Source organism: Heterodontus francisci, chromosome 3 (assembly GCF_036365525.1).
Source record: "Heterodontus francisci isolate sHetFra1 chromosome 3, sHetFra1.hap1, whole genome shotgun sequence".
NCBI lineage: Eukaryota > Metazoa > Chordata > Chondrichthyes > Heterodontiformes > Heterodontidae > Heterodontus > Heterodontus francisci.
Genome location: NC_090373.1, coordinates 147418981 through 147445680, shown reverse-complemented (window position 1 = coordinate 147445680; position 26700 = coordinate 147418981). Strand labels below are relative to the sequence as shown.

Sequence of the window (26700 nt, the reverse complement as noted above, 5' to 3'; positions counted from 1 at the left end):
GAGGGGACAAACACAGAATCCATTTGGTTAGAGCTGAGAAGCAAAAAGGGTACAATCATGCTACTGAGGGTATTCTATAGGCCTCCAAATAGTGAAAGGGAGGGATAGAGGAGAAAATCTGCAGGGAAATCACAGAGATCTGCATGGACTATACCCAAATGTTGATTGGGACTAACGAGGTGGAGGAATTTCTGAGATGTGTTCAGGAGAACTTCCTTCATCAGTATGTTCTCGATCTAACTGGGAAGAAGGCATTGTTGGATCTGGTGCTGGGGAATGAGGTGGGCTAAGTGTACGAAGCATTTATGGGGGAACATTTGGGTAAGAATGATCATTGTATCATAAACTTTAGTTTAGTAATGGAAAACAGCAAGCAACAATCTAAAGTAGAATTTCTAAATTGGAAGAGGGCTAACTTCAATGTGATAGGAGATTATCGCCAGGGTAAAATGAAACCAAAGATTGACAGGAAAAACTGTAATGGAGCAATGGATGATCTTTAAGGAGGAGATGTTTCAGCTACAGATTAGGTACATTCCAACAAAGTCAAAAGGTAGGTGAGCCAAAGCCAGGGCTCCATTGATGACGAGAGGGATAGAGATTATGATGAAACAAAAAAAGAGGGTATATGATGCATGTTAGATGAATTCTTCAAGTGAGAACCAGGACAAATACAATAAGTTGAAAGGGGAAGAAAGAGGAAAAGATTGGAAAACAGAGAACATGACAATAGAATGGCAGTTAACATAAAAAGGAACCCAAAAATCTTCTACCGGCATGGAAATAATAAGCAGGTTGTAAGAGCTGGGATGGAGCCTATTAGGGACAAAGAGGGTGATATATGCTCAGAGGCACAGGAATGCTTAATGAGTACTTTGTATCAGTGTTTACTAAGGAAGAGGATGCTGACAAAATGTCAGTGGACGCGAAGATGGTTGAGGTAATAGATGGGGTAAGAGCTGATTGAATGTACTGGAAAGGCTGACTATGCTTAGGGTGGATAAATCACCTGGTCCGGATGGCCTGCATCCCAGGTTGCTAAAGGAAATGGGAGTAGGGATAGTGGAAGGGCTTGCCATAATTTTCCAATCTTCCCTGGATATGGGGGAGGTGCCAAAGAATTGAAGAGTGGCAAATGTGACACCCTTATTCAAGATTCAATATTTCTAATAACTACAGGCTTGTCAGTTTAATATCAGTGGTGGGTAAGGGATCAGAAACAATAATCAGGCGAAAAAACATCAACAGGCACTTGAAGAGGTTTGAGTTAGTTAAGGAGAGCTAGCACAGATTTGTAATAGGCAGATCGTGTTTGAGTAATCTAATAGAATTTTTTGCTGAATGAAAGAAATTGATGCTGTCTATATGGATGTTAAGAAAGCGTTTGACAAAATATCACATAAAAGGCTGGTTAACAAAATTGAGGCTCATGGAATACGTGGGCTAGTGTCAGCTTGGATAAAAAAAACTTGGCTTAAGGACAGAAAACGACGAGTCATGGTAAATGACTGTTTTTCAGACGGGAGGACGGTAGACATTGGTGTCCCCCAAGATTCAGTGCTCGGACCACTGCTTTTTTTGATGTATAAAAAAATGACTTGGATATTAATAGTTGCTTGGTAGTACAGAACTTGAGCATTGCTGAAAATAGAGATATTTTGTTGAAATTTTTCGTCTTGCACGCATCAGGACAATTTGCAAGATCATCAAGGGATGCAAATTTAGACTGTATGAGAAGAGATTGCTGATTGGTTGGCAAGTGGACTCTGACTGGTAGACACTTTGCAATGGAGAATGCACCAGTTTATGGTAACTAACAGTTAACTACCAAGCTTTGTTTGAAATTTAAACCAGGCACCTTGACTGATTGGTCAAGCATTGACTTCAGGAATGAACAAGCAAATCGCTGTCACTTATTTTGCTTAGCTGAAACAGGCGCAATGTGTGTACATGTTCTTTCTGTCTGCAAAGAACAGGGCCCTCTGTATTAATATATGTAGCTTCCAGTACGTGCAAATGCTCCACACTGTGAGCCCTACTGACAATCTTAAATTGGTTGTCAGTGTAATTCTTAGCACATCGAGGATTATTTAGCAAATGTTGTCCAATCGCGGAATCACATCTAATGTTGGACACTGCGTTTTGAGTTTTGCAATTACGGGCTGGCGGCATACGGCCTGTACCTTGCCCGTTGCGAACAGCGGAAGGAACATGTTGTTTGATACGATCCGCCAGTCTCTGGGACGTACCGCCTATATACCTAGCATCACACTGGTATTGAAATTCATATATCACGTTACTCATTTGTGTGGCAGGCAGAACGTCATTTTGGCTTGACGGCAGAATCTTGTTATGTGGTGAACACCACATGCATTGCTACGGCATAGCTTCACCTGTTGCTCAAATGTTTGAGATACATTACCCTTTCAAGGTAATCTGAGGTAGACTGGGCACTTTTCAGGGCTGAAAATGACGGCTTTAGGCCCATTCATAAGTTTGCATGATATACAGCGAGAAATGACCTGATCAGGGTAGTGTCATGCAGGATGCCTTTGATTCTGCCAATTTCAGCATAAAACTTGCATGGTGAGCAAATGGCTCGGGCCCTGTTTACGAGGTGCCAATAAGGCCAATCTTATAGCGTGTGGAACTGTAAGAATCCCAACGTGTGCATTCACCAGTGAAGGTAGGTTTGCAGTAGACCATGGTAGAGAACCCCTTGGCAATGTGCACAGTTGAGTTCAGTTTTAACGACGCCATGTATGCCCAAATAGATGGTGTTGCCAAGGGATACCCTCTAGGCCCAGCTCTCGCAAACATCCTTGTCGGGTTCCATGCAAAACGTGTCTTCGAGGGAATGACACCTAACCTCCAACCTCTTGCATATTTCCGATATGCAGATGATACGTTTGCTATATTTGAATCCACAGCTGCATGTAATAATTTCCTTACACGTCTTAATGGGTTCCATCCTGTGCTCAAATTCACCTTTGAAATGGAACAGTCAAATGAGCTCCCTTTCCTTAACGTACTAGTTGAGAAATCTGCTAAGAGGTTCTCTGCCACAGTCTACTGCAAGCCTACCTTCACTGGTCAATACACAAGTGGGTTTCTTACAGTTCCACATGCTATAAGATTGGCTTTATCAGCAATCTCATCAATGGGGCCTGAGCCATTTGCTCATCATACAAGCTTGATGCTGAAATAGGGCAAATAAAAGGCATCCTGCATGACAATAGCTACCCTGCTCAGGTCATTTCTCGCTGTACATCATGCAAACTTATGAACGGGCCTGAAAAGTGCCCAGTCTACCTCAGATAACCCTGGAAGGGTAATGTATCCCAAAAATTTGAGCAACAGGTAAAGCTAGCTGTTTTACACTGCTACTAATACAGTAGCAACACGTGTGATGTTCACCACTAACAGGATGCTGTCGTCAAGCCAAAAGGATGTCTAGCCTATCACACAAATGTGATGCATGAATTTCAATGCCAGTGTGATGCTAGGTATATAGGCCAAACGTCCCAAAGACTGGTGGATCGTATCAAACAACATGTCCTTTACATTGTTCACAATGGGCAAGGTACAGGCCATACACATGGCTACACAACTATCAATCAGAGTCCACTTGCCAACCAATCAGCATTCTCTTTTCATACATTATGAAGTTGTTGCTTCCCTTACATTGGTATTCTTGCAAATTGTCCTGTTGAGCGCAAGATGAAAAGCTTCGACAAAATGTCGCTATTTTCGACTTGGATATTGGAATACAGAGTAAAATTTCAAAATTTGTCAATGATATCAAACTTGGAGGTATGGCAGACAATGAGTAAGATACCAATCAACTGCAACAGGACAAAGATAGGCCAGCAGAATAGGCAGACAAGTGGCACATGGAATTTAATACAGAAAAGTGTGAGGTGATGCATTCTGGCAGAAGGGGCAATATAGAATAAATGGCATAGTTTTAAAGAGTGCACAGGGACAAAGGGACCTGGGGAGTTCATGTACATAGATCTTTGAAGGTGGCAGGACATATTGAGTGAATAATTAGCAAAACATATGGGATATTGGGCTTCTTAGAGATATTAAGTACAAAAGCAGGGAGGTTATGCTGAACGTTTGCACCCAGTTCTGGTCACCACACTTCAGGAAGGATTGGAGGGTCCTTAAGAGGGTGCAGAGGACATTTACCAGAATGGTTCCAGGGATAAGGGATTTTAGCTACAAGGTTAGGTTGGAGAAGCTTGGAGCAAAGGAGATTGAGGGGAGATTTGATCGAGGTGTACAACATTATGACAGATTTAGACAAGGTAGACAAAGAAAAGGTATTCCCATTAGCTGATTGTACAAGGACTAAGGAAGACCAATTTAAGGTTTTGGGCAAGAGATGCAGGGAGGGATGAGAGGAAGAACTTCTTTACGCAGAAAGTGGTAATGACCTGGAACTCACTGCTCACGAGGATAGTAGAAGCAGAGACAATCGATAATTTCAATAGGAAATTGGATGGGCACTTGAGGGAAATAAACTTGCAGGGCAATGGGTATAGAATGGGGAGTGGGACTGACTGGATTGCTCTAGAGAGCCAGCATGGGCTCGATGGGCCGAATGGCCTCTTTATGTACTGTCATGACTCTATAATATGAATTCAAAATAGTGAGTGGGATCACAAAACAGAAATAATAAAATCAGGTTTCAACTTTCTCAACTGCAAAAATAAACCACAAAATATTTAACAATTAATTCCCATTAACAAGGACCCTTGTAATATTCTATGTGATTTTATAATATTGTTATCTGAAAACTCCACCAGGCAGTTTGATAGGAAAGATGGGAAGTTATTACATAGAACAAACCTCAGACATTTTCTATAAAAACAAAATTGAGTTCCAAGTTATGTATTCAAGAGTAGGATGAATGGTTAAATCAGCATGGTAGTGGCTGGGTACTTTGTGACAAGTGGCTCACTTCCTGACAACCTAAAGCCAATTTCCCACCTACAAGTTTTGAGTCAGGTGTGTGATGGAATATTCGCTATCTGCCCAGATGGGTTCAGCCCCAATAACAATCAAGAAACTCAACACCATCCAGGACAGACCAGTTTTCTTATTCAGCACCCCGCCACTGGACTCGGTATCAATCCCATCCACCACATTTTCTTTAATAGCACCTCCCTCCCCTGCCACATCTACCATCAACAAGGACAAGAGCAGCAATGTTTTGGGAATGCAATCACTTCCAACTTCTCTTGGGTATATTTCACTGTTCCTTCATGACTGCTGGGTCAGTACCCTGGAATTGCCTCCTAACATCATTGTCAGAACAGCATCACTACAATGACAGCAGTACTTGAAGGAGAAGTTAAAGGAAGCCAGGGAGGAAATAGCAGATGCACTGAGGATCATCTTCAAATCCCCACTACATACAGGTGAGACACCAGACGACTGGAGGTCTGCGAACATTGTACCATTGTTTAAAAAGGGTGCGAGGGATAGGCCAAATAATTATAGGCCAGTCAGTCTGCCTTCGGTGGTGGGTAAATTGTTAGAATCAATTCTGAGGGACAGGATAAACTGCCGCTTAGAAAGTCACGGATTAATCAGGAATAGTCAGCATGGATTTGTTAGGGGAAGGTCATTTCTTACTAATTTAATTGAGTTTTTTGAGGAAGCAACAAGGATGATTGATGAGGGTATTGCAGTGGATGTCATCTACATGGAATTTAGTAAGGTATTTGACAAAGTCCCGCATGGCAGACTGGCCAGTAAAATGAAAGCCCATGGGATACAGGGGAATGTAGCGAGTTGGACCCAGAATTGGCTCAGGGACAGGAAACAAAGGGTAGTAATCAACGGATGTTTTTGCAAACGGAAAGCTGTTTCCAGTGGCATTCCACAGGGCTCAGTGCTGGGTCCCTTGCAGTTTGTGGTATATATTAATGATTTGGACTTAAATGTGGGAGGCATGATTGGGAAATTTGCTGATGACACAGAAATTGGCTGTGTAGTTGATAGTGAAAAGGATAGCCATAGACTCCAGAATGATAACAATGGTTTGGTTGAGTGGGCACATAGCGAACACCCACAAACAGCAATGTGATAATTTGTTTCTGAGATGTTGATTGATGGATAAATATTGGGCAGAATACCAGGGATAACCACCCTGCTCTTCTTCAAAATAGTGCCATGGGATCTTTTACATCCATCCAAGCAGGAGAAAGGGCCTCAGGTTAGCATCTCAGGCCAGAAGTTGGCACTTCTGACACTGGAGTGTCAGCTTTGATTTTTGTGCTCAAGCCCTGGAGTGGGACTTGAACCCAGAACCTTGCGACTTAGAGGCGAGAGTACTACCCACTGAGCCATGGTTGACCCAAGCGGGTGTTTTAAGAAAGGGATCGTGAATTGGGTGGGGGAGGGGTCATGCCACAGAAGGTTACAATAGGGAGGGAGAAGCCACTGTAGGATTTTAAATTTGTGGCATTGTAAGTCAGTATGGATCAGTGAGGATAGCGGTGATGGGTGAGTTGGAATTGGTGTGGTAGAGGATAAAGGCAGCAAAGGTTTAGATTAACTGAAATTTAGACAGGATAGAGAATGGGAGGTTGGAGTAAGGAGTCTGGAGGTGACAACAGGTTACTGTTGGTAGAGGTATACAGTAGGCTTTACCCATGATTTTACAGCTTGATCTAAAGGACATGTTATTTTTTAGCAGTGACACTAAACCCAAGCTGGACTGGAACTTGGTATCTGTAACAGTGACTTTGAGATTCACTACGGTGTCCGATAAAGTCAAGGCTGAGACTTTCTGAAGATTATGGGCTCCCCACGGATGCATTTAGAAGAATCATAATTGTAAGGCAACACTGGGGTTCAATTTCCAATGCTGGTGGTGGGGGAACACATGATGTTCCTTCCAGGTTAGGTAGGAATCACCAGAAATAATGACATGGGACTCTTATGCAAAAAAGCTTCAAGTGCTTTTACATTGTTTAGACCCAACTGCAGGACAGCTGCATCCATAAGCTGGCAGGTTATGGTGAGTCTATGACTCAATCACAGGAATGAAGAGGTCAATTTCTCCAGGATAAATGCAGGGTACCATTTTAAACCTTGCTCTCCCACAATCTGAACAAATCAAGCACCAATGTTGCAGTGCATTCTTGGCTACAAGGGGTCTCCATTTCCTTAAATACTTGCACTACAATAGTGAACTTTTATTTTTATTTCGGTGAAGTGTCATACAGACCCATCCACCTGCCAAGAATGAGGCATATTAATTTTGTCATATGAGCATTGATTTGAAAACTGATGGTGCTGAAGTGAAGAAAGGACTTGTTTAAAAAAAAAATCATCAGGCCCTTGGCTGGAAAGACATTTGCATATTAACAGACAGTGGTTGTGGAGACAAAGGGGTCACCTCCCTTATCCAATTTAACCCACAATGGACTTTGAGCACCAGACATTGAAGATGAGGGAGCTCAAATTTCAGGATGACTGCTGGGATGGACAAATCCACAAACAGACGTGGTCAGTCCAGTTGGTCACGTGACTAGCCTGGTTGGCAACCTGGGGCTTTCTGAATTGTACAATTTAAACTCAGAGTGTCTGTTTGCTCCCGGACTGAAAAGACCTCTCCTGGCTGGCTCGCCACAGCCTCTCTTGTCTGTTCCCATCTCTTCCTCATGGAACTCCAAATCCACTGAAGACATATGAACCCCGAGAGATAAAGATCACCTACAGCGAACAAGGTTTAAGAAGAATACTGGGCCTCAACAAAGAGCAAGATCTACCTACAATCAAGGACTCTACAGCGAGCTCGAAAAACCGTAACAAAAACCCTCTTCGGAGATTGCCTCAAACCTTTTCACTTTATTTTTCTTCGGCTCTTTTCTGTCTCTATCTGCATGTATGTATCGCGTATGCATGCTAGCGTGGGCATGTCATGTATCCGTATGCGTTAACCGAATTAGAGTTTAAGTTCATGTTTAAATAAAGTTCAACCTTTTCTCTTTAAACCCAAGAAAACCTGTTTGGCTAGCTACTTTGCCTCATAATTGGAAGTCAGTGAACAAGGATTCACTAAGGGGGAGCTAAAAAAACGGTGTGTTTAAAATTAAACCCTGTTATGCTAAGACCAGGTGAAGGCTGAGAGGGGACCCTAGACCCTTTCTCACCTGGTCGTAACAAAAGTTAAAGTTGGAGAGGCACTGAAGACTTTATATAATCATAATTACAATATGCTTGAAAACATCACTCCAGATTGAAGAAACTGAATTTCAGTTTGTCTTTAAGGATACCCTCTCAAAATCTTATCACAAGACCACTCTAAAAATAAAATTCAAATGATTATAGTTCCTGAGGTGGTCAGAGAACAGAATGGCTCTCCGTTAGAAAATTATTCAGTTGGTATTATTCACAAATCAAATCATTACTTGAAAATACATCTGTGTAGATATTATGGGAGAACCAGGTCAGGCTCTGTGGTTATGCTCTTGTACAATCATAGTGCCTGCAGCCCTCACTGTTTAGGCACATACATGAAAAATACAATTACCACTTAGGAGGCCTGCAGTATCCACAGAATCACTGAAGCGACAATCTTCAGAAAAACAGAGACCATATGGAGGAAAGGAAAGCTTTTTTTAAAAATGCACGCTTATGTTGTGCTATGTGCATAATGCGCAGTACCTGTAAATTGAATGCCTGCATTTTCTGACAGCAAAATAACCACACTATTACATGCTTTCCAGTGATAGTTTCACCAGGGCTGTAGTGTAAAAGATGTTTTGGTATGCTGATGTATTTCATGGTATTCACGATGTACAATTAAAAAGGCACCTAAACAAGGTATCTGTAATAATGCCAGAAAGGTGACAAAGTACCAAACCATTGGAATATTCAAAGGAACTTGCATTTCTATCACATGAAAATAAATAATTGTAACAAACAATACCAGTAATAATTAACAATGGGAAATAGATTAAATTCATTTTTAAATCCTATCTGTACACTTTAGAAAACATAAATATTTGTACCATATTGAAATATGATCGAATTTTCACTCCTCTCACTATGTCCCAAACTATCACATTGCCATCATGCCCTGCAGAGAAGAGGACCCTGGGATCAAAGGGATGTGGTTCAAGTACAAACACTTCGTCTTCATGTCCCTGCAATAACAATGTTGAATTATTAATAACCAGTAATACAGGCAAAGACAGTCATTATCCTGCCCTTTTTAAAATAAAAGTCACAAATAATTTTTTAAAAATTTCCTGGTCAAGGTACAGGCAGACTATTAGGTCCGTCACTGTTTGATCCTCCTTTCCCCCCGCACCCGAGCACTAACTCCATCTCTTTGCAATTTCAAAAGGGGGTAGCGTTGTGATTATGTTACTGTACTTTCTTAGGATGTGGGCATCACTAGCAAAGACAACATTTGTTGCCCATCCCTACTAGCAATCCAGAGGCCTGAACTAATGATCTGGAGACATGAGTTAAAATTCCACCATGGCAGCTGGGGAATTTAAATTCAATTCATGAAATAAAATCAGGAATACAAAGCTAGTCTCAGAAATGGTGACCATGAAACTACCAGTTGTTGTAAAAAGCCATCTCATTCACCAATGTCCTTTCGAGAAGGAAGTCTGCCATTTTTACCTGGTCCGGTCTATATGTGTCTCAGACCTACACCAATGTTACTGACTCTGAACTACCCTCTCTGAATTGGCCTAGCAGCCACTCAATTTATTACAAGGCAGCAGCTCGCCACCACCTCGTCAAGAGGATTTAAGAATGGGCAATAAATGCTCGCCTTACCAGTGACATCCACATTCCGTGAATGAACAGAATAGTCTCACACCAGGCTACTTCCCTTCATATGGTTCACAATGCTTCTCTTCCGATGCCTTTCCCACCCAAATCCTGACTACATAACAACTACTCCCAGCTCAACAGAAAATGGTGCAAATGCTCAGCAGTTCAGACTGCGTTTGTGGAGAGAGAAAGGGAGATAATGTTTCAGGCCATAGATGCTCTGTGACCTGCTGAGTATTTCCATCATTTTCTGTTTTTATTTTAGATTTCCAGCATCCACAGTATTTTGCCTATGTTTCCTTATCTCAGTCATAGCCAATATCAGAAAACACCTTGTATAGTGCAGGCAAGGTTTCTCTCACCCTAAAAACTGCTATCATACCCATCCTGAGAAAACCTATCCTCAGTTCCTCCATTCTCTCCAACTATCATCTGATATCTAGGGCTGAACTTTGGTCTGGCGGCAGGGCTTGGGGGGGTGCAGAAGGTGGAGGGAGACCTCAGTTGCTATTTAACGGCAAGCAGGCAATTAACTGTCTGCCGTCAGGGACTCCATCACTTTAAGGGATGAGCTCCCACCTCCAGAGCTGTTGGCCAATCAGAAGGCCAGCAGCACCACTGGGAGCCAAAGACTGGAAAAGACCCCAAGAGAGGTGAGTGGGGTCGAGGTCGCTGGGGCCATTTAGGCAGGCCCCAGAGATAGGGTGGGGATGGGTGGTATCTCCCGTTTTTGGGGGGGGGGGGGCAGGGTGGCAATCACCGCTGGGGAATCCCTCCAAAATCCCTGGATTGCCCCAAAGGAAGGTCTACCCGACCCCGCTGGGAGGCTGCCAGGTTCTACCTGGTGGCGGGCCTCTCTGCCTTCAATCAACTTGAGGTGGAGGCCCTTAACTGGCCATTAATTGGTCTGGGCAGGAAGGCCATTCTTGGCCTTCCCCGTCCTGGACTAAATTGGAAGGCGTCGGGCACTCCGCACCCCTCCGCCTTCAGACACAATTTTATGGCCCCATCTCCCCCTGCCCCACTTCCGTTCCCATCCCTAGGGATCCCAGAAAATTCAGCCCCTAATCTCCCTCCCTCCTTAAGCTCCTCAAAACTGCTGTGACTAACCAGCAGCATGCTCACTTCTCCCAAAGCTCCTTCAAGATAGCCTTTGTCAAAGTCAGCAATGATGTCTTCTTTGACTGCAATCATAATGCCTTAAGCGTTCCAGTCACCATCAACCTTCCTGCAGTGTACAACACGTTTAACCTTTCCATCCTTCTCCAATATTTCCCCATGGTTCATCTCCAGGCAAGCTGTCCATACTTGCTATTCGTACCTACCCTATGTGCACATCTTCAACAATGGCTTCCCCTGTCACCTCTGCACATGGCCCATTTTAAGATTTATTCCTTGCCCTCCTTCTTTTCTTTATTTAAATAGTGCCCCTCAGAGACATTATTCATAGGTATGGAGTCAGCTTCCATAACGAGAGGTCATAGTTTTAGGATAGGGGGTAGCAGATTTAAAACAGAGATGAAGAGAAATTACTTCTCTCAAAGGGTCGTGAGTCTGTGGAATTCACTACTCCTGAGTGCGGTGGATGCCGGGACATTGAGTAAATTTAAGGAGGAGATAGACAGATTTTTAATTAGTAATGGGTTGAAGGGTTATGGAGAACGGGAAGAAAAGTGGAGTTGAGGCTGAGATGAGATTAGCCATGATCGCATTGAATGGCAGAGCAGGCTCGAGGGGCTGAACTGGCTACTCTTGCTCCTAGTTCTTATATATATGCTGAGGGCATCCAACTTAACCCATCCAATTCCACCACTGACTTCATCACTATCGCTATTCTTTAAGACTATTCATCTGACATCAAGTTAAAGTTAAGTAAGAATGACCAAATCTGCAAAAAATTATGGTGATCATAATAGGAATAGAAAGAGAGTTTAGGATGGCTGAGGAAGTATGAAAAAATTGAGATGAAAAAAGAAAAAGCTAAGTACGTAAGGAATAAAAGGATAGCAAAAAAACAGTGATGGGACCACTGGGAGATGAAGGGGGTCATCCTGTACTTCAGAGTGTGAGAATGGCAGTGGTGCATTTACAGAAAATGAAAACAAGCCGTTGGAATATCAAAAGTGGTCATAAATGAGCAACTATTAGAGACAAATAATCAAAAGGACACTATATTGAAAACTCTCTTCTTCTCTCTCTTCTCTTTGGCGTCCTTATCTCGAGAGACAATGGGAAAGCGCCTGGAGGTGGTCAGTGGTTTGTGGAGCAGCGCCTGGAGTGGCTATAAAGGCCAATTCTAGAGTGACAGGCTCTTCCACAGGTGCTGCAGAACAATTTGTTTGTCGGGGCTGTTACACAGTTGGCTCTCCCCTTGCACTTCTGTCTTTTTTCCTGCCAACTGCTAAGTCTCTTCGACTCGTCACACTTTAGCCCCGCCTTTATGGCTGCCCGCCAGCTCTGGCGAACACTGGCAACTGACTCCCACGAAAAACCCTTAGAAAAAGGAACTGAGCTAAAGGACTGGAGTGTGGCAAATGTTACACGCGATTGAAAAAAGGGAAAATAAGTAAGTCAGGAACTTTAAGTCCAATTTGTCTATTTCAGCTGTGGATAAACTTCTGTGTGTATTTTAGATGAAGCAAGAACATTATTAATAATGACTATCATAAATAACACGCTTTTGTAGCAATGTTAGAAATTTTTTTTTAAAAAGGGGGCTTCTTAAATGCATGGTGTGCTGCTGAACTAAGGGGAACAATTTTCACCCCTATATAGGGGTGAGTATGGAGGTGGGTGAGTGCAAAATTTCATGCCGCCATCCAGTGTGCTGGCACCAGCCAGCGTCTACCGGCTGGCCTTCACCTGCCGCTCTCCATGAATAGAATGGCACAACATGATGTCATAGCCTCCAAAAGGACTTCAAGGGAGGCATCACTAAATCTAGGGGCTTCCCTAGAACGGGAGCCTGTCTTTCAGTTCTCCTCCAATGATACCAAACTTGTAGGAGTGGCAAACAGTGAGGATGATACAAACTGTCTGCAACAGGACATAGATAGGCTAATAGAATGGGCAAACAAATGGCAGATGGAATTTAATTCAGACAAGTGTGAGGTGATACATTTTGGCAGCAGGAATAGAGAGAGGCAATATAGATTTAATAGCACAGTTCTAAAGAGTGTGCAGGAACAGACAGACCTGGGGTGCATGTGCATCAATCTTTGAAGTTGGCAGGACATATTGAGAGACTGGTTAGTAAAGCATATGGGATCTTGGGCTTCATAAATACAGGCACAGAGTACAAAAACAGGGAAGTTATACTGAACCTTTATAAAGCTCTGATAAGGCCCCATTTAGAGTATTGTGTCCAGTTCTGGTCACCACACTTTAGAAAGGGTGTGAGAATCCTCATGAGTGTGCAGAAAATATTTAGCAGAATGGTTCCAGCGATTTTAGTTACAAGTTTAGGTTGGAAAAGCTGGGGTTTGATTGAGGGAAGATTTGATAAAGGTGTATAAGATTATGACAGGCTTAGCTAAGTTCGACAAAGAAAATGTTCCCATTAACTAATGGTCCAAGGACTAGGGGACACAGATTAAAGGTTTTGGGCAAGAGATGCAGTGGGAATGTGAGGAAGAACTTTTTTTTACGCAGTGAGTGGTAATGACCTGGAACTCGCTGCCCACAAGGGTGGTGGAAGCGGAGACAAATAATGATTTCAAAAGGAAATTGGATAGACATTTGAAGGAAATAAAACTAAAGGGCTAAAGAAGGTCGAGCAGGGGAGTGGGGCTGACGGGATTGCTCACGGAGAGCTGGCATGGATTCGATGGGCCGAATGGCCTCCTTTTATGCCGTAATTGACTCTATGACTCCTCCTTCCATTTCCCTCTAAACTGGCAACCACAATAATGGCTGCTGATTCACTTTTAAATCACACCCACCTCGCTGGTTGCCTGCCGCTAATTGAATGGCAAGCTTGCACCCTGGCCACTAATTGGCCTTCTCCTTAAAAATCACGTCAGCCATCAAGTGCCACCTTGATGCGGGGTTGGGACCTGGAAATGCACCCAACATCGGGGTTCCAACCCCAGAATGAAAAACCAGCCCACTCTGCACAAACATGAAGAGCAACAACCTTGAAAAGATTCCAAAGAGTGTCATTTAGGACTGAAATGAGGAGGAATTTCTTCATTCAGAGGGTGGTGAATCTTTGGTATTCTCTGCCCCAGAGGGCAGTGGAGGATCAGTCGTTCAGCATGTTCAAGACTGAGATCGATAGATTTCTACATATTAAAAGCATCAAGGGTAATGGGGATAGAGCAGGAAAATGGTGTTGAAGTAGAAGATCAGCCACGATCTCACTGAATGGTGGATCAGGCTCAAAGGGCTGAATGACCTACTCCTGTTCCCATTTCACATTCTAATGTCAGAAGAAGCCAGCAGCCTCAGTAAAGGAAGGCAGAAAGGTGGAGAAAAATTGGTTTAAACAAAAAGAAATGCTGTCCCTACACAACAAAATGGGTTGCTCCACATCATGGAGAGGAAGACACTATCATTAACACTAACTGAAAAATTCTGATGATATCCTAGATTAGGTTACTCAAAATCAATAATGTAGCTTCTTACCATCAGAACATGTATGAGCTGACCAGTGCAAGAATTCCAAACCTTCAAAGTAAGGTTATTGACTGCTGTAATAACAGTGTTGTCGTGACGATCCCATGCCACCATGGTTACTTTCAGTTTGTTCACTTTATCTTCTAATCCTTGTGGATTATACCTTTAAGAACAAAAATGTTTTGGGTTAGCAACGTTCTTTCTAAAAGTCAAAAGGAAATTAATCTTGTCAAAATTTAAAGTTAGCATTTATACAGATCCTTATCAAGTCTCTCAGAAATGTCTCAAAGTGCATCACATATGATAAAGTTCTCTGAGCTCCACTGAATGTTAGCAAGAAATAACAACTATCAATGATATCTAACTAATTTATCTGTTTTTGGTGGCATTGATAATAAGAAAACTTCTTGTTCTCCAAATTATTGCAAGTGGTCGTGAACCACTAAAATAAACAGACAGAACCAAAGAAGGGCACCTCTTAACAATTCATCATTCCCTCAATACAGCACTGGAATATCAGTTTTGATTATGAGCTCAAACCCTTGGCATGCGTCACCAACCCACAACCTACTAACCCAATGGCAAGTGTGCTACCAACTGAGATAAGCTGATACTCTTGTAAATTGTTAAATATGCCACATCTCTCAAATAGATCCTTACTGCACTTTCAACATCACTCTCTCATTCTTTACCTTCCCCAGTAAAATTCAGATTAGTGTCTATCTGTAGCACTCCTAATTCAGGACAGGGGAAAAAGTTTGTCTACACTCCTTGCAATTAGCTTTAATTTGACTCCAACACTTGACAATTGAATAGTAATAATTCAATCATTTCATTCTCATTTCTAAGTGACTAAAGCGTAACATATGCACATATGTTAGCTAAACGTATAGCAAGCATATGTAAAGCTATCCTCAGAAATCAAATAAAGGTTTAGTGTACAGTACTTTGGAAGTGTAGCAAGATATATCTAATCTTATAAACAATCAATCAATTAACCTGTATTTTTATACACCACCAATTAATCGTACCAATGGTATATCACCATTCATATAAAAAACACAGTGGAATTTAATAAGATGGTGCACGGGCAGCCTATAGTACCTATCAAAATACACTTTACAGCACGCGAATGTGTTACCACTGATATACCACTGTGCTGCATAAATGGGCAATATCTGTTCAGACAATCATGTCAAAGGTTCTTTCTCTCTCCCCCTCCCTCACATATCATAAGGGCCTCTAGAGCCTGTTAAGCTGCCACAGTATCCATTCCCAGTGAGCCTAATATAAAAGCAAAATACTGCAGATGCTGGAAATCTGAAACACAAACAAGAAATGCTGGAAATACTCAGCAGGTCTGGCAGCAGCTGTGGAGAGAGAAGCAGAGTTAACGTTTCAGGTCAGTGACCCTTCATCAGAACAGGCAAATATTAGAAACGTAAAAGATTTTAAGCAAGTAAAGCGGGGCAAGAGATAACAAAAGAGGTGTTGATAGAACAAGGTCACAGAGAATAACTGACCAGAAGGTCATGAAGCAAAGGCAAACAGTATGCTAATGGTGTGGTGAAAGACAAAGCATTAGTACAGAGAGGGTGTTAATGGACAGAAAACTGAACAAGCACAAACATGAAAAAAACAGTGGGTAAGCACAGTAGAAACAAACTAAAATAAAATAAACACATAAAAAAGAAAAATGAAAAAATAACTAAAAATAAAAATAAAAAAGGGGGCCCCGTCATGCTCTGAAATTATTGAACTCAATGTTCAGTCCAGCAGGCTGTAGTGTGCCTAATTGGTAAATGAGGTGCTGTTCCTTGAGCTTGCGTTGATGTTCACTGGAACACTGCAGCAATCCCAGGACAGAGATGTGGGCATGAGAGCAGGGGTGTGTGTTGAAATGGCAAGCAACCGGAAGCTCGGGGTGAGGCTTTCAGACTGAGCGGAGGTGTTCTGCAAAGCTGTCACCCAGTCTGCGCTTGGTCTCCCCAATGTAGAGGAGACCACATTGTGAGCAGCATATTTTATACTTTATTTATATTATCTGGGTGTGAATCTGACTTCTATTGGCCAGGAAAGAACTTTGCACATGTATGCACAGGGTTCCCCTTCAGCCAGTAAACTTTAAATGCATAAAAAGTGCAGCAGCATCTGCTTTCACAAGATATTTAATTAAGTTCCATTTCAGTTTATGGCATGTCCATCTCACACCTGTGCCTTCCAGAATCAGGCTGGAACCCAACTCCGAAGTTGAATGATCACTTTTGGGCGATTACAAAGTAGAAATGCAACAGTGTAATTATTCCTGCATTCTTTGACTCATTATCAGCATTAGTAGCTTGCATTTATATAGCACCTCTGACATTGCAAAATATTCCAAGGCACTTCACAACAGCGTTATCGAAATCTAACACTGAGGTACAGGGGAAGATATTAGAACAGAAGAAGTAGGTTTTACGGAGTATCTTAAAGGATGAGAGAGAGGTGGAAAGACAGGAAATAAAAACAGAAAATGCTGGAAATACTCAGCAGGTCTGGCAGCATCTGTGCAGAGAGAAACAGAGTTAGCATTTCAGGTCTGTGACCTTTCATTAAAACTGGCAATGGTTAGAAATGTAATAGGTTTTAAGCAAGTGAAGGGGGGGGCTGGTGAGGAAGAGGACAAAAGGGAAGATGTGTGATAGGGCAGAGGGCAGGAGAGAATAAATAACAAAGATGTCATGAGACAAATGCAAAGTGCGTGTTAATGATTGTGATGAAAGACAAAGCATTAGTCCAGACACAGTGTTAATGGCAGAGTAATGAGCAGCTCGAGCCAAAAGCAACACATGAAAACCAGGCACATGGTTTGAAAAAAGAAAAATATTTAAAAAGGCCAGTCATGCTCTGAAATTGTTGAACTCAATGTTGAGTCTGCAAGGCTGTCCAGTGCCGAATTGAAAGATGAGGTGTTGTTTCTCGAACTTGCGTTGATGTTCACTGGAACACTGCAGCAGGCCAAGGACAGAAATATGGACACGACGGCAGGGTGGTGTGTTGAAATGGCGAGCAACTGGAATAGAATCTAGAGAAAGATGTGAGTTCAGCGCTAGGGCAGCGGGAAACACTAGGGGAAGTTTAGCCTGGTGGGCTAGGAGAAGGGAGGAAAGCAGCAGGGGTAGCTGAACAAATGGTCTCGATCTTTGTGGCAAAAGTCCATGAGCTCCTTGTGCTTATTACTGAAGGTGAGGGTGCAGGAGGCACAAAAGGTGGTTTAAAAAGACAGTTTATGGCAAAGAGAAGTGGGTGTTACCTTTGCATTCCAGGATGATCTTTAAATAGACAAACACAATATACAATTAATGGTACAGCTCTGTGTGACCTAGGAATCAAATAAAGTGAGCAGCCTCATTTGATAATCTTAGAATTAATGTAGAGGGGAAAATTCTCAACTTCAAATGTTAACCCAACAATGAAAACATACTTTTTTGGATAAGCAAGTTTCAGCACAACAACTGGAATACTAAAGCACAGAACTCATAACTATAAGTCCAGACGTAAAATTTTAGATTAAACTTATTATCCCCACCTAATTTCCACTCAACTAAGTTCAATAATTTCAGGGAGGGACAGAAAACAGGGATGAATCACAACTACGTCCCATCTGAGATGTCAAACAACAAATGATAACGCCTGCATATTGTGGAGATAATGTACTGCATCTTCCTCCTCTTCCAACCAAAGAAATGAACATACATATGGGGAAAAATCAGATACTGAAAGAAAATGTTTTAAACTATATTAACCATAAATGTGCAATAATAATGTTTCTGAACAATTAAATCATTGCAGATTAACCAAAAACATTTTAGTATGTAACTTTGTGCAATAAAATGTTTTGGGAAACATAAGATGTTGACTGAACATCATAGATTTTTGTTAGGTAAGGGTATCAAAGGATATGTAGTAAGCGTAGGAAAATGGAGTTGCGGTGCAGATCAGCCATAATCGGATTGAATGACAGAGCAAGTGCAAGGGGCTAAATGGCCTATTCCTGTTCCTAATGTTCCTATAGTCCAAGGCTAAGGGAGTAAACCCTAACAGAAAATCCGGAGCGGAACCCCGTAGACGGTCATGTGTCACCTTTGGCATGTTTCCGGCAGTTCCTGCAGCCATACCAGTGCCAAACGTCGTGCTCTGCACTCCTTTGGACTCCACCAGAAAGGCCGAGAGGGGGGTTTTGGCGCTTGGGCAACTCACAGCCTCCATACATTCGCCCAGGCATGCGCCATGGAGAGGTCACTCCATAGTCGCCTCACAGCGACCGAAATAACACAGAAGGCAGCAGTTACGGGTTATAAGTCCAGCTCAACTGGTGTAGAGATTGGGTGCCACAGATTGCCTTTGTCGGTGGGAGAGGTCATCGCAACTCATTGGACAGCTACTGCCCACCTCAAACCGGGCAGCCCCTTTCAATAAGGTTCTGTCCAGCCACAGTCCACCTCCTTCAATGGGTGCTTGGAGCTCAGGGTCATTGCCTGAAAAGTGGACTGCAACACTGCACCAAACAGCACGAAAAAAGGAAAGAAGGTACCAGCCCTTCGTTTTAGATTAGATTAGATTAGAGATACAGCACTGAAACAGGCCCTTCGGCCCACCGAGTCTGTGCCGAACATCAACCACCCATTTAGACTAATCCTACACTAATCCCATATTCCTACCAAACATCCCCACCTGTCCCTATATTTCCCTACCTCCTACCTATACTAGTGACAATTTATAATGGCCAATTTACCTATCAACCTGCAAGTCTTTTGGCTTGTGGGAGGAAACCGGAGCACCCGGAGAAAACCCACGCAGACACAGGGAGAACTTGCAAACTCCACACAGGCAGTACCCGGAATCGAACCCGGGTCCCTGGAGCTGTGAGGCTGCGGTGCTAACCACTGCGCCACCCTCCAGTTTTGCAAGCTGGAATGTCAGAACTATGTGTCCTGGCCTGTCGGAAGACCTTACACGAATCAACGATTCTCGGAAGACCACCATCATTAACAACGAGCTCAGTAGACTCAATGTGGACATTGCAGCACTTCAAGAGACACGCATCCCTGCGAGCGGATCTCTAGCAGAGCAAGACTACACCTTCTTCTGGCAGGGTAGGGATCCTGAAGAACCAAGACAGCATGGAGTGGGCTTCACCATCAGAAACTCTTTGCTCAGCATGATAGAGCCACCTTCAAATGGCTCGGAACGCGTACTGTCCATCCGACTGCTCACCGCCTCTGGTCCAGTACATCTACTCAACATCTATGCTCCAACACTCTGCTCCCCACCTGAAGATAAAGACCAGTTCTACGAAGAACTCCATAATATCATTAGTAGCATCCCCAATACCGAACATCTGTTCCTGCTGGGGGACTTTAATGCCAGGGTTGGGGCCGACCATGACTCATGGCCCTCCTGCCTTGGGGAATATGGCATTGGAAGGATGAATGAGAATGGACAGAGACTGCTGGAGTTGTGTACCTATCATAACCTCTGCATCACCAACTCGTTCTTTCACACTAAACCCTGTCACCAGGTTTCTTGCAGGCACCCAAGATCACGTCGTTGGCACCAGCTGGACCTCATCGTCACAAGGCGAGCCTCTATAAACAGTGTTCAAATCACAGGCAGCTTCCACAGTGCGGACTGCGACACCGACCACTCCCTGGTGTGCAGCAAGGTTAGACTCAAACCAAAGAAGCTGCATCACTCCAAGCAGAAGGGCCACCCACGCATCAACACGAGCAAAATTTCTTATCCACAGCTGTTACAAAAACTTTTAAATTCACTTGAAAAAGCCCTTCAAAACACTCCCACAGGGGATGCAGAGACCAAGTGGGTCCACATCAGAGACGCCATCTATGACCACCTATGGCAAACCCGTGAAGCGGAATGCAGACTGGTTTCAATCTCACTTTGAAGGGCTGGAACCTGTCATAGCCGCTAAGCGCACTGCACTGTTGAACTACAAGAAAGCCCCCAGCGAGTTAACGTCCATAGCACTTAAAACAGCCAGAAGCACTGCACAAAGAACAGCCAGGTGCTGCGCAAATGACTACTGGCAACACCTATGCAGTCATATTCAGCTTGCCTCAGACACAGGAAACATCAGAGGAATGTATGATGGCATTAAGAGAGCTTTTGGGCCAACCATTAAGAAGATCGCCCCCCTCAAATCTAAATCAGGGGACACAATCACTGAGCAACGCAAGCAAATGGACCGCTGGGTTGAGCACTATCTAGAACTGTACTCCAGGGAAAATGTTGTCACCGAGACTGCCCTCAATGCAGCCCAGCCTCTGCCAGTCATGGATGAGCTGGACGTACAGCCAACAAAATCGGAACTCAGTGATGCCATTGATTCTCTATCCAGCGTAAAAGCCCCTGGGAAGGACGGCATTACCCCTGAAATAATCAAGAGTGCTAAGCCTGCTATACTCTCAGCACTCTACGAACTGCTTTGCCTGTGCTGGGACGAGGGAGCAGTACCACAGGACATGCGCGATGCCAATATCATCACCCTCTATAAAAACAAAGGTGACCGTGGTGACTGCAACAACTACCGTGGAATCTCCCTGCTCAGTATAGTGGGGCAAGTCTTCGCTCGAGTCGCTTTAAACGGGCTCCAGAAGCTGGCCGAGCATGTCTATCCTGAGGCACAGTGTGGCTTTCGAGCAGAGAGACCCACCATTGACATGCTGTTCTCCCTTCGCCAGCTACAGGAGAAATGCCGCGAATAACAGATGCCCCTCTACGTTGCTTTCATCGATCTCACCAAAGCCTTTGACCTCTTCAGCAGACATGGTCTCTTCAGACTACTAGAAAAGATCGGATGTCCACCAAAGCTACTAAGTATCATCACCTCATTCCATGACAATATGAAAAGTACAATTCAGCGTCGCGGCACCTCATCAGACCCCTTTCCTATCCTGAGTGGCGTGAAACAGGGCTGTGTTCTCGCACACACACTGTTTGGGATTTTCTTCTCCCTGCTGCTCTCACATGCGTTCAAGTCTTCAGAAGAAGGAATTTTCCTCCACACAAGATCAGGTGGCAGGTTGTTCAACCTTGCCTGTCTAAGAGCGAAGACCAAAGTACGGAAAGTCCCCATCAGGGAGCTCCTCTTTGCTGACGATGCTGCATTAACATCTCACACTGAAGAGTGTCTGCAGAGTCTCATCGACAGGTTTGCGGCTGCCTGCAACGAATTTGGCCTAACCATCAGCCTCAAGAAAACGAACATCATGGGACAGGACGTCAGAAATGCTCCATCCATCAATATCGGTGACCACGTTCTGGAAGTGGTTCAAGAGTTCACCTACCTCGGCTCAACTATCACCAGTAACCTGTCTCTCGATGCAGAAATCAACAAGCGCATGGGAAAGGCTTCCACTGCTATGTCCAGACTGGCCAAGAGAGTGTGGGAAAATGGCGCACTGACACGGAACACAAAAGTCCAAGTGTATCAAGCCTATGTCCTCAGTACTTTGCTCTACGGCAGCGAGGCCTGGACAACGTATGTCAGCCAAGAGCGACGTCTCAATTCATTCCATCTTCGCTGCCTCCGGAGAATATTTGGCATCAGGTGGCAGGACCGTATCTCCAACACAGAAGTCCTTGAGGCGGCCAACATCCCCAGCATATACACCCTACTGAGTCAGCGGCGCTTGAGATGGCTTGGCCATGTGAGCCGCATGGAAGATGGCAGGATCCCCAAGGACACATTGTACAGCGAGCTCGCCACTGGCATCAGACCCACCGGCCGTCCATGTCGCCGCTTTAAAGAGGTCTGCAAAGGCGACATGAAGTCCTGTGACATTGATCACAAATCTTGGGAGTCAGTTGCCAGCAATTGCCAGAGCTGGCGGGCAGCCATAAAGGCGGGGCTAAAGTGTGGCAAGTCGAAGAGACTTAGCAGTTGGCAGGAAAAAAGACAGAAGCGCAAGGGGAGAGCCAACTGTCTAACAGCCCTGACAACCAATTTTATCTGCAGCACCTGTGGAAGAGTATGTCACTCTAGTATTGGCCTTTATAGCCACTCCAGGCGCTGCTCCACAAACCAATGACCATCTCCAGGCACTTACCCATTGTCTCCCGAGACAAGGAGGCCAAAGAAGAATGTTCCTATTACAATAGCTGAAAAAAACAAAAACAGTGCGATAAAGAGATATTGCTGATTCAGGTACGTTGGACCCATGTGTAGCAGATGTCCTTCAACATAGTCAAGTGTAGTGTCATGCGACAGGCCTATTTATAACAGGTGAGGATACCTGTTAAACCACATGGATCAAGAGAAAGATCTTGCGATAATAGTTAACAGCATATATTAAAAATGCACCTGCACTATAAGATGGCTACAGTGAAAGTATATGAGAAAAAGATATTTAAGACATGTCATGCAAGCCCCCACGTGCCAAGAATGAGGCATATTGATTTCACCACATGGACATTAAATGTCAAATTGTGGCTGGGAAGAAGAGCAGGCCTGCCAGACCACGGCTGGAAAAAACATTTACATACTAACAGACATTGAAGGCAGGGAAGCGCATTCCATTCCCTGCTAAGATGCTATATAATGCACAGAGCCAAGACATGGTCAGACCAGTTAGTAAGATGACTAACCTGCTTGGCAACCTGGGGGTTTCTGAATTGTACAGCTTGAACTGAGAGCCTGCAGGAAGCAGAATGCTCCTGTACTGAAGAAGACCTCCTCTCTGTCTGTCTGCTCCCATCTCTTTCTCACAAGCCTCTAAATCCACTGAAGATACATGAACCCCAATAGAGAAAAGTCTCCGACAGCGAACAAGGTTTAAGCAGAATACTGGGCCCCAACGAAAAGCAAGATCTACCTACAATCAAGAACTCTACAGTGAGCTCAAAGAATTATTGAACTCTTCAGATATTGCCTCAAACTTTTCCACTTTATTTTTCTTCTGCTCTTTTCTGTCTCGCATGTGTGTATTGCGTATGCATGGTAGCGTGGGTGCGTCATGTATCCGTTGGCATTAACTGAATTAGAGTTTAAGTTTAATAAATATCAACTTTTCTTCTTTAAACCTAAGAAAGCCTGTTTGTGCTGGTTTCTTTGCCTTATAATTGGAAAGCGGTGAACAAGCATTCACCAATGGGGAGCTGAAAACACAGGGTGTTCCAAAATAAAACCCTGTTACAGTAAGACCAGGTGAAGGCTGAAAGGAAACCCAGACCTCTTTCTCACCTGGTCATAACAGACAATACATAGCTTTGGTAATCCATACTTGGATATTGTCCCTGTGCATTGAGGCTCTGGAGAAGGTGCCAAGAAGTGACTGAGGTTTTTTTAAGAAGAGTGAAGTGACCGCATCTGTTGGATAGGTTAATTGAGATGGATAGGGTTGATGGGACTAGAGTTTATTTAGATGCCAGAAAGTATTTCTTTTCACAACAGATCATCAAACTTTCGTGCAGACTATCAAAAAAAAATGTGGAGAGAATGGATTCTTTGCAATTCTTTTGACAAGCTCTACATTTGAGTCTGAGCAAATATTGCTATTTGGATCAGTGGTTCAAAGACTAGGACACAATGTTAGGTTTAGTACCATGTATTGCGACATTTAATGTTACATCTTCTATTGCTTGTTTAAGATATGGAAAGTTGATAGTTTTTGTTTTGAAGTTTTGAAATTCCAGTATTTATATTCAAGTAAAAGCAAAATAAATCTGGATTTTATTGAATATAATTGCAGCGATGTGGAGATTTGGGGCCAAATTGGGTCTGCACTTTTTACAATGAATGTGCCATGAATGTGACCTTTAGTCAGTTAAAGACAAAATCTTCAGTGATCAGATAACAATTATAAGAAGAACTGGCTCATTCTCTGAAGTAGCATCATAACAACTATCATCAGGCGATTCATAATGCTGTCAATCATACTCATTTATAGGTAAATAGGTTACAATAAAAAGAAATTGCCCCTGTTCAGCTCTACCTACGTTTTTGCCGTTTCCTACAAGTGCTGGACTGGTATCTGTTTGGCTCCAATCACATCACTGGCTGTTCATTCCCAATATTTTGTAATCAGAACTGCCTGCATCACCAGCTCCAGCCAAATTCAAACAAAAAGCCTGTTGTTTCAGCAAACTCCTCAGTGCTTGCCTTGCAGGGAACATTTTAAGCAACAGTGATAAATTTTCAGTTCTGATGAAAGGTCACATACCTGAAATGTTAACTCTGTTTCCCTCTCCACAGATGCTACCTGACCTGCTGAGTATTTCCAGCATTTTCTGTTTTTATTTCAGATTTCCAGTATCCACAGTATTTTGCATTTGTTTTGATACATTTTCTTGTTGCTGACATTCTTTTTATACTTTGCAGGCATAGTTTACAAAAGAGAAAATATTTCTAGATCAATGTCCAGAGTGTTGTCATAATAATTCTTTACACTATAGAGCAACATTAAGGGACAAGACAGTTCTGGTCACTCACCCAGCTGGCTTAACAGCCATGTCCAGTAAAATGCTCTTCCACTCTTGACGTCGAAACTGCCAGATCCTTGCAGTTCCATCACGACTTCCACTAACAAACCTACCAACAGAGTCAATACTTCACATGTAAAATTATACATATTAAAAGTTAACAGGAAATAGCAGAGGCGCCATATTAAAAAAAGGGAATTGTGCCAGAGGGCTGGCGGACAGCTAACGTTACTCCTATATTTAAAATGGAAAATAGAAGAAATCTAAAGAACTATAGACCAGTTCACATAATGTCAGTGGTAGGAGAGATATGGAATTTTTACTCGAAGATGTAATAAAAAGATCTAGAAACCATAAATAGGGATATTGTTTCAACCGGTCAATGATACCGTTACAAGACAGCACAAATTTGTGATAATCACAAAACAGAATAAAGGGGTTAGAAAATACTCTTTACACAGAGGGTGATTAATATGTGGAATGCTATGCTTCAACCTGTTCTTGAAGCAAAGTCCATGAATCCTTCTCGAAGAGAACTAAAGACAGTGGCTTGAAAAAGGGGAATGATAAAGGCTATGGAGAGCGTGCAGGAAGCAAATGCTCAAGAAGAGGTATGGGGAGTCAACAGGAGAGTAGGATTAGATTTGGGTTACTCTAGCAAACAGGCAGCACAGTCATGATGGGCTAAATGGCCCTCTTTTATGTTGTACCATTTAATGAATCTATGTGGAGAAAAACAGCAATTCAGACTTGATGGCTGGGAGGCCAGTTTCTGTGCTGTAGTAACATTTTATGATTCTATCAATTTACATTTTTAGTAGTTTTGAAGTAGAAGAACATTCAAGTTCACTGTAACAGGAAACATAAACCAAATTATCAGTTAACAAATGTAATCTAGCAATCTCCAGCAATTACACTGAATTCAAGTAGCATGTTTATTCTTACCTGTCACTCGTGTTGGAGAACTGAATACTGTCAACTTTGTCCTAACAAAAATGTAAACAGGAGCTAAAATTAGGTGACTGTAATTGTTTTTTTAATTAAACATCTATATTAAAATAGGTATGTAAATCAGATGTTCCATTTTATAGAAAGGTAAATATCTCATATGGGTTTTACAATATTTAAAGGTCACCAGTTAGCTGTCATCATTCCTTGTCATGCCTATTTTTGCTCCACCCACCCCCCCCACCTCCCCTGTTAGGATTTCCTCTTGGAAAATAAGGAGCAATTAGCTGTCCTGGTCCCAGTCATGCCAACAGGTTCAGCTTTAGCAGTAGATTGAGCTACAGAGCCTCCACATGCCCACAACGTTAGATGAAACCACAGTCTTTCCCCTGCATAGAATGCAACCAGAATTGACCGTCTGCAGCCTACCCCCAGGATACAGTTAAGTTTAGTTCTGAATATTTTCTGCATTCCTCTCCCTGGTATTTTCATTTTTTAATAACAAATTTCCACCTTTGTTTTTAAAATAATCTACAATAAAATGTACAAGATAAGGTCACTCCTGGGTCAAAACCCGCTGCCCCTACCTCCAGACTCAACTCACACTGCTCCCCAGATCCAGCTTTTGGGTCCAATGCTGCTTCCTATCTATCGCTCCTCAGAAGTCTTTAACATTGTTTTGTAAATTATTGAGGAACAGGCTACCATCACAGGAGCAGGGACAGGGAGAGGAGCAAGGAGGATCGGTGGTGGGGGTAAGGAGGAGCAGAAATGTGGTGCAGGAAAAATTGGGGGGGGAGGGGGCACCGGGGGGGAGCAGGAGGAGCGGGAGTTGTCAAT

The 26700-nt window shown here is 43.1% G+C and overlaps 1 protein-coding gene across 4 annotated transcripts in view; it reads right to left on the bottom strand.

Moving 5' to 3' along the window:
- The window catches only part of phip (pleckstrin homology domain interacting protein), a 309793-nt gene that overhangs the window by 114514 nt on the left and 168579 nt on the right, over nt 1-26700 (bottom strand). For all 4 annotated transcript variants that reach the window (XR_010972495.1, XR_010972494.1, XM_068026790.1 and 1 more), the window contains exons 12-15: nt 25858-25898; nt 24923-25021; nt 14443-14596; nt 9036-9170 (exon numbers count right to left, since the gene is read on the bottom strand). Coding sequence is in view for 2 of the 4 variants with exons in the window: in XM_068026790.1 (XP_067882891.1) it covers nt 9036-9170; nt 14443-14596; nt 24923-25021; nt 25858-25898 (429 nt within the window). In the remaining 2 variants the exon portion in view is untranslated. The remainder of the gene's footprint in view (nt 1-9035; nt 9171-14442; nt 14597-24922; nt 25022-25857; nt 25899-26700) is intronic.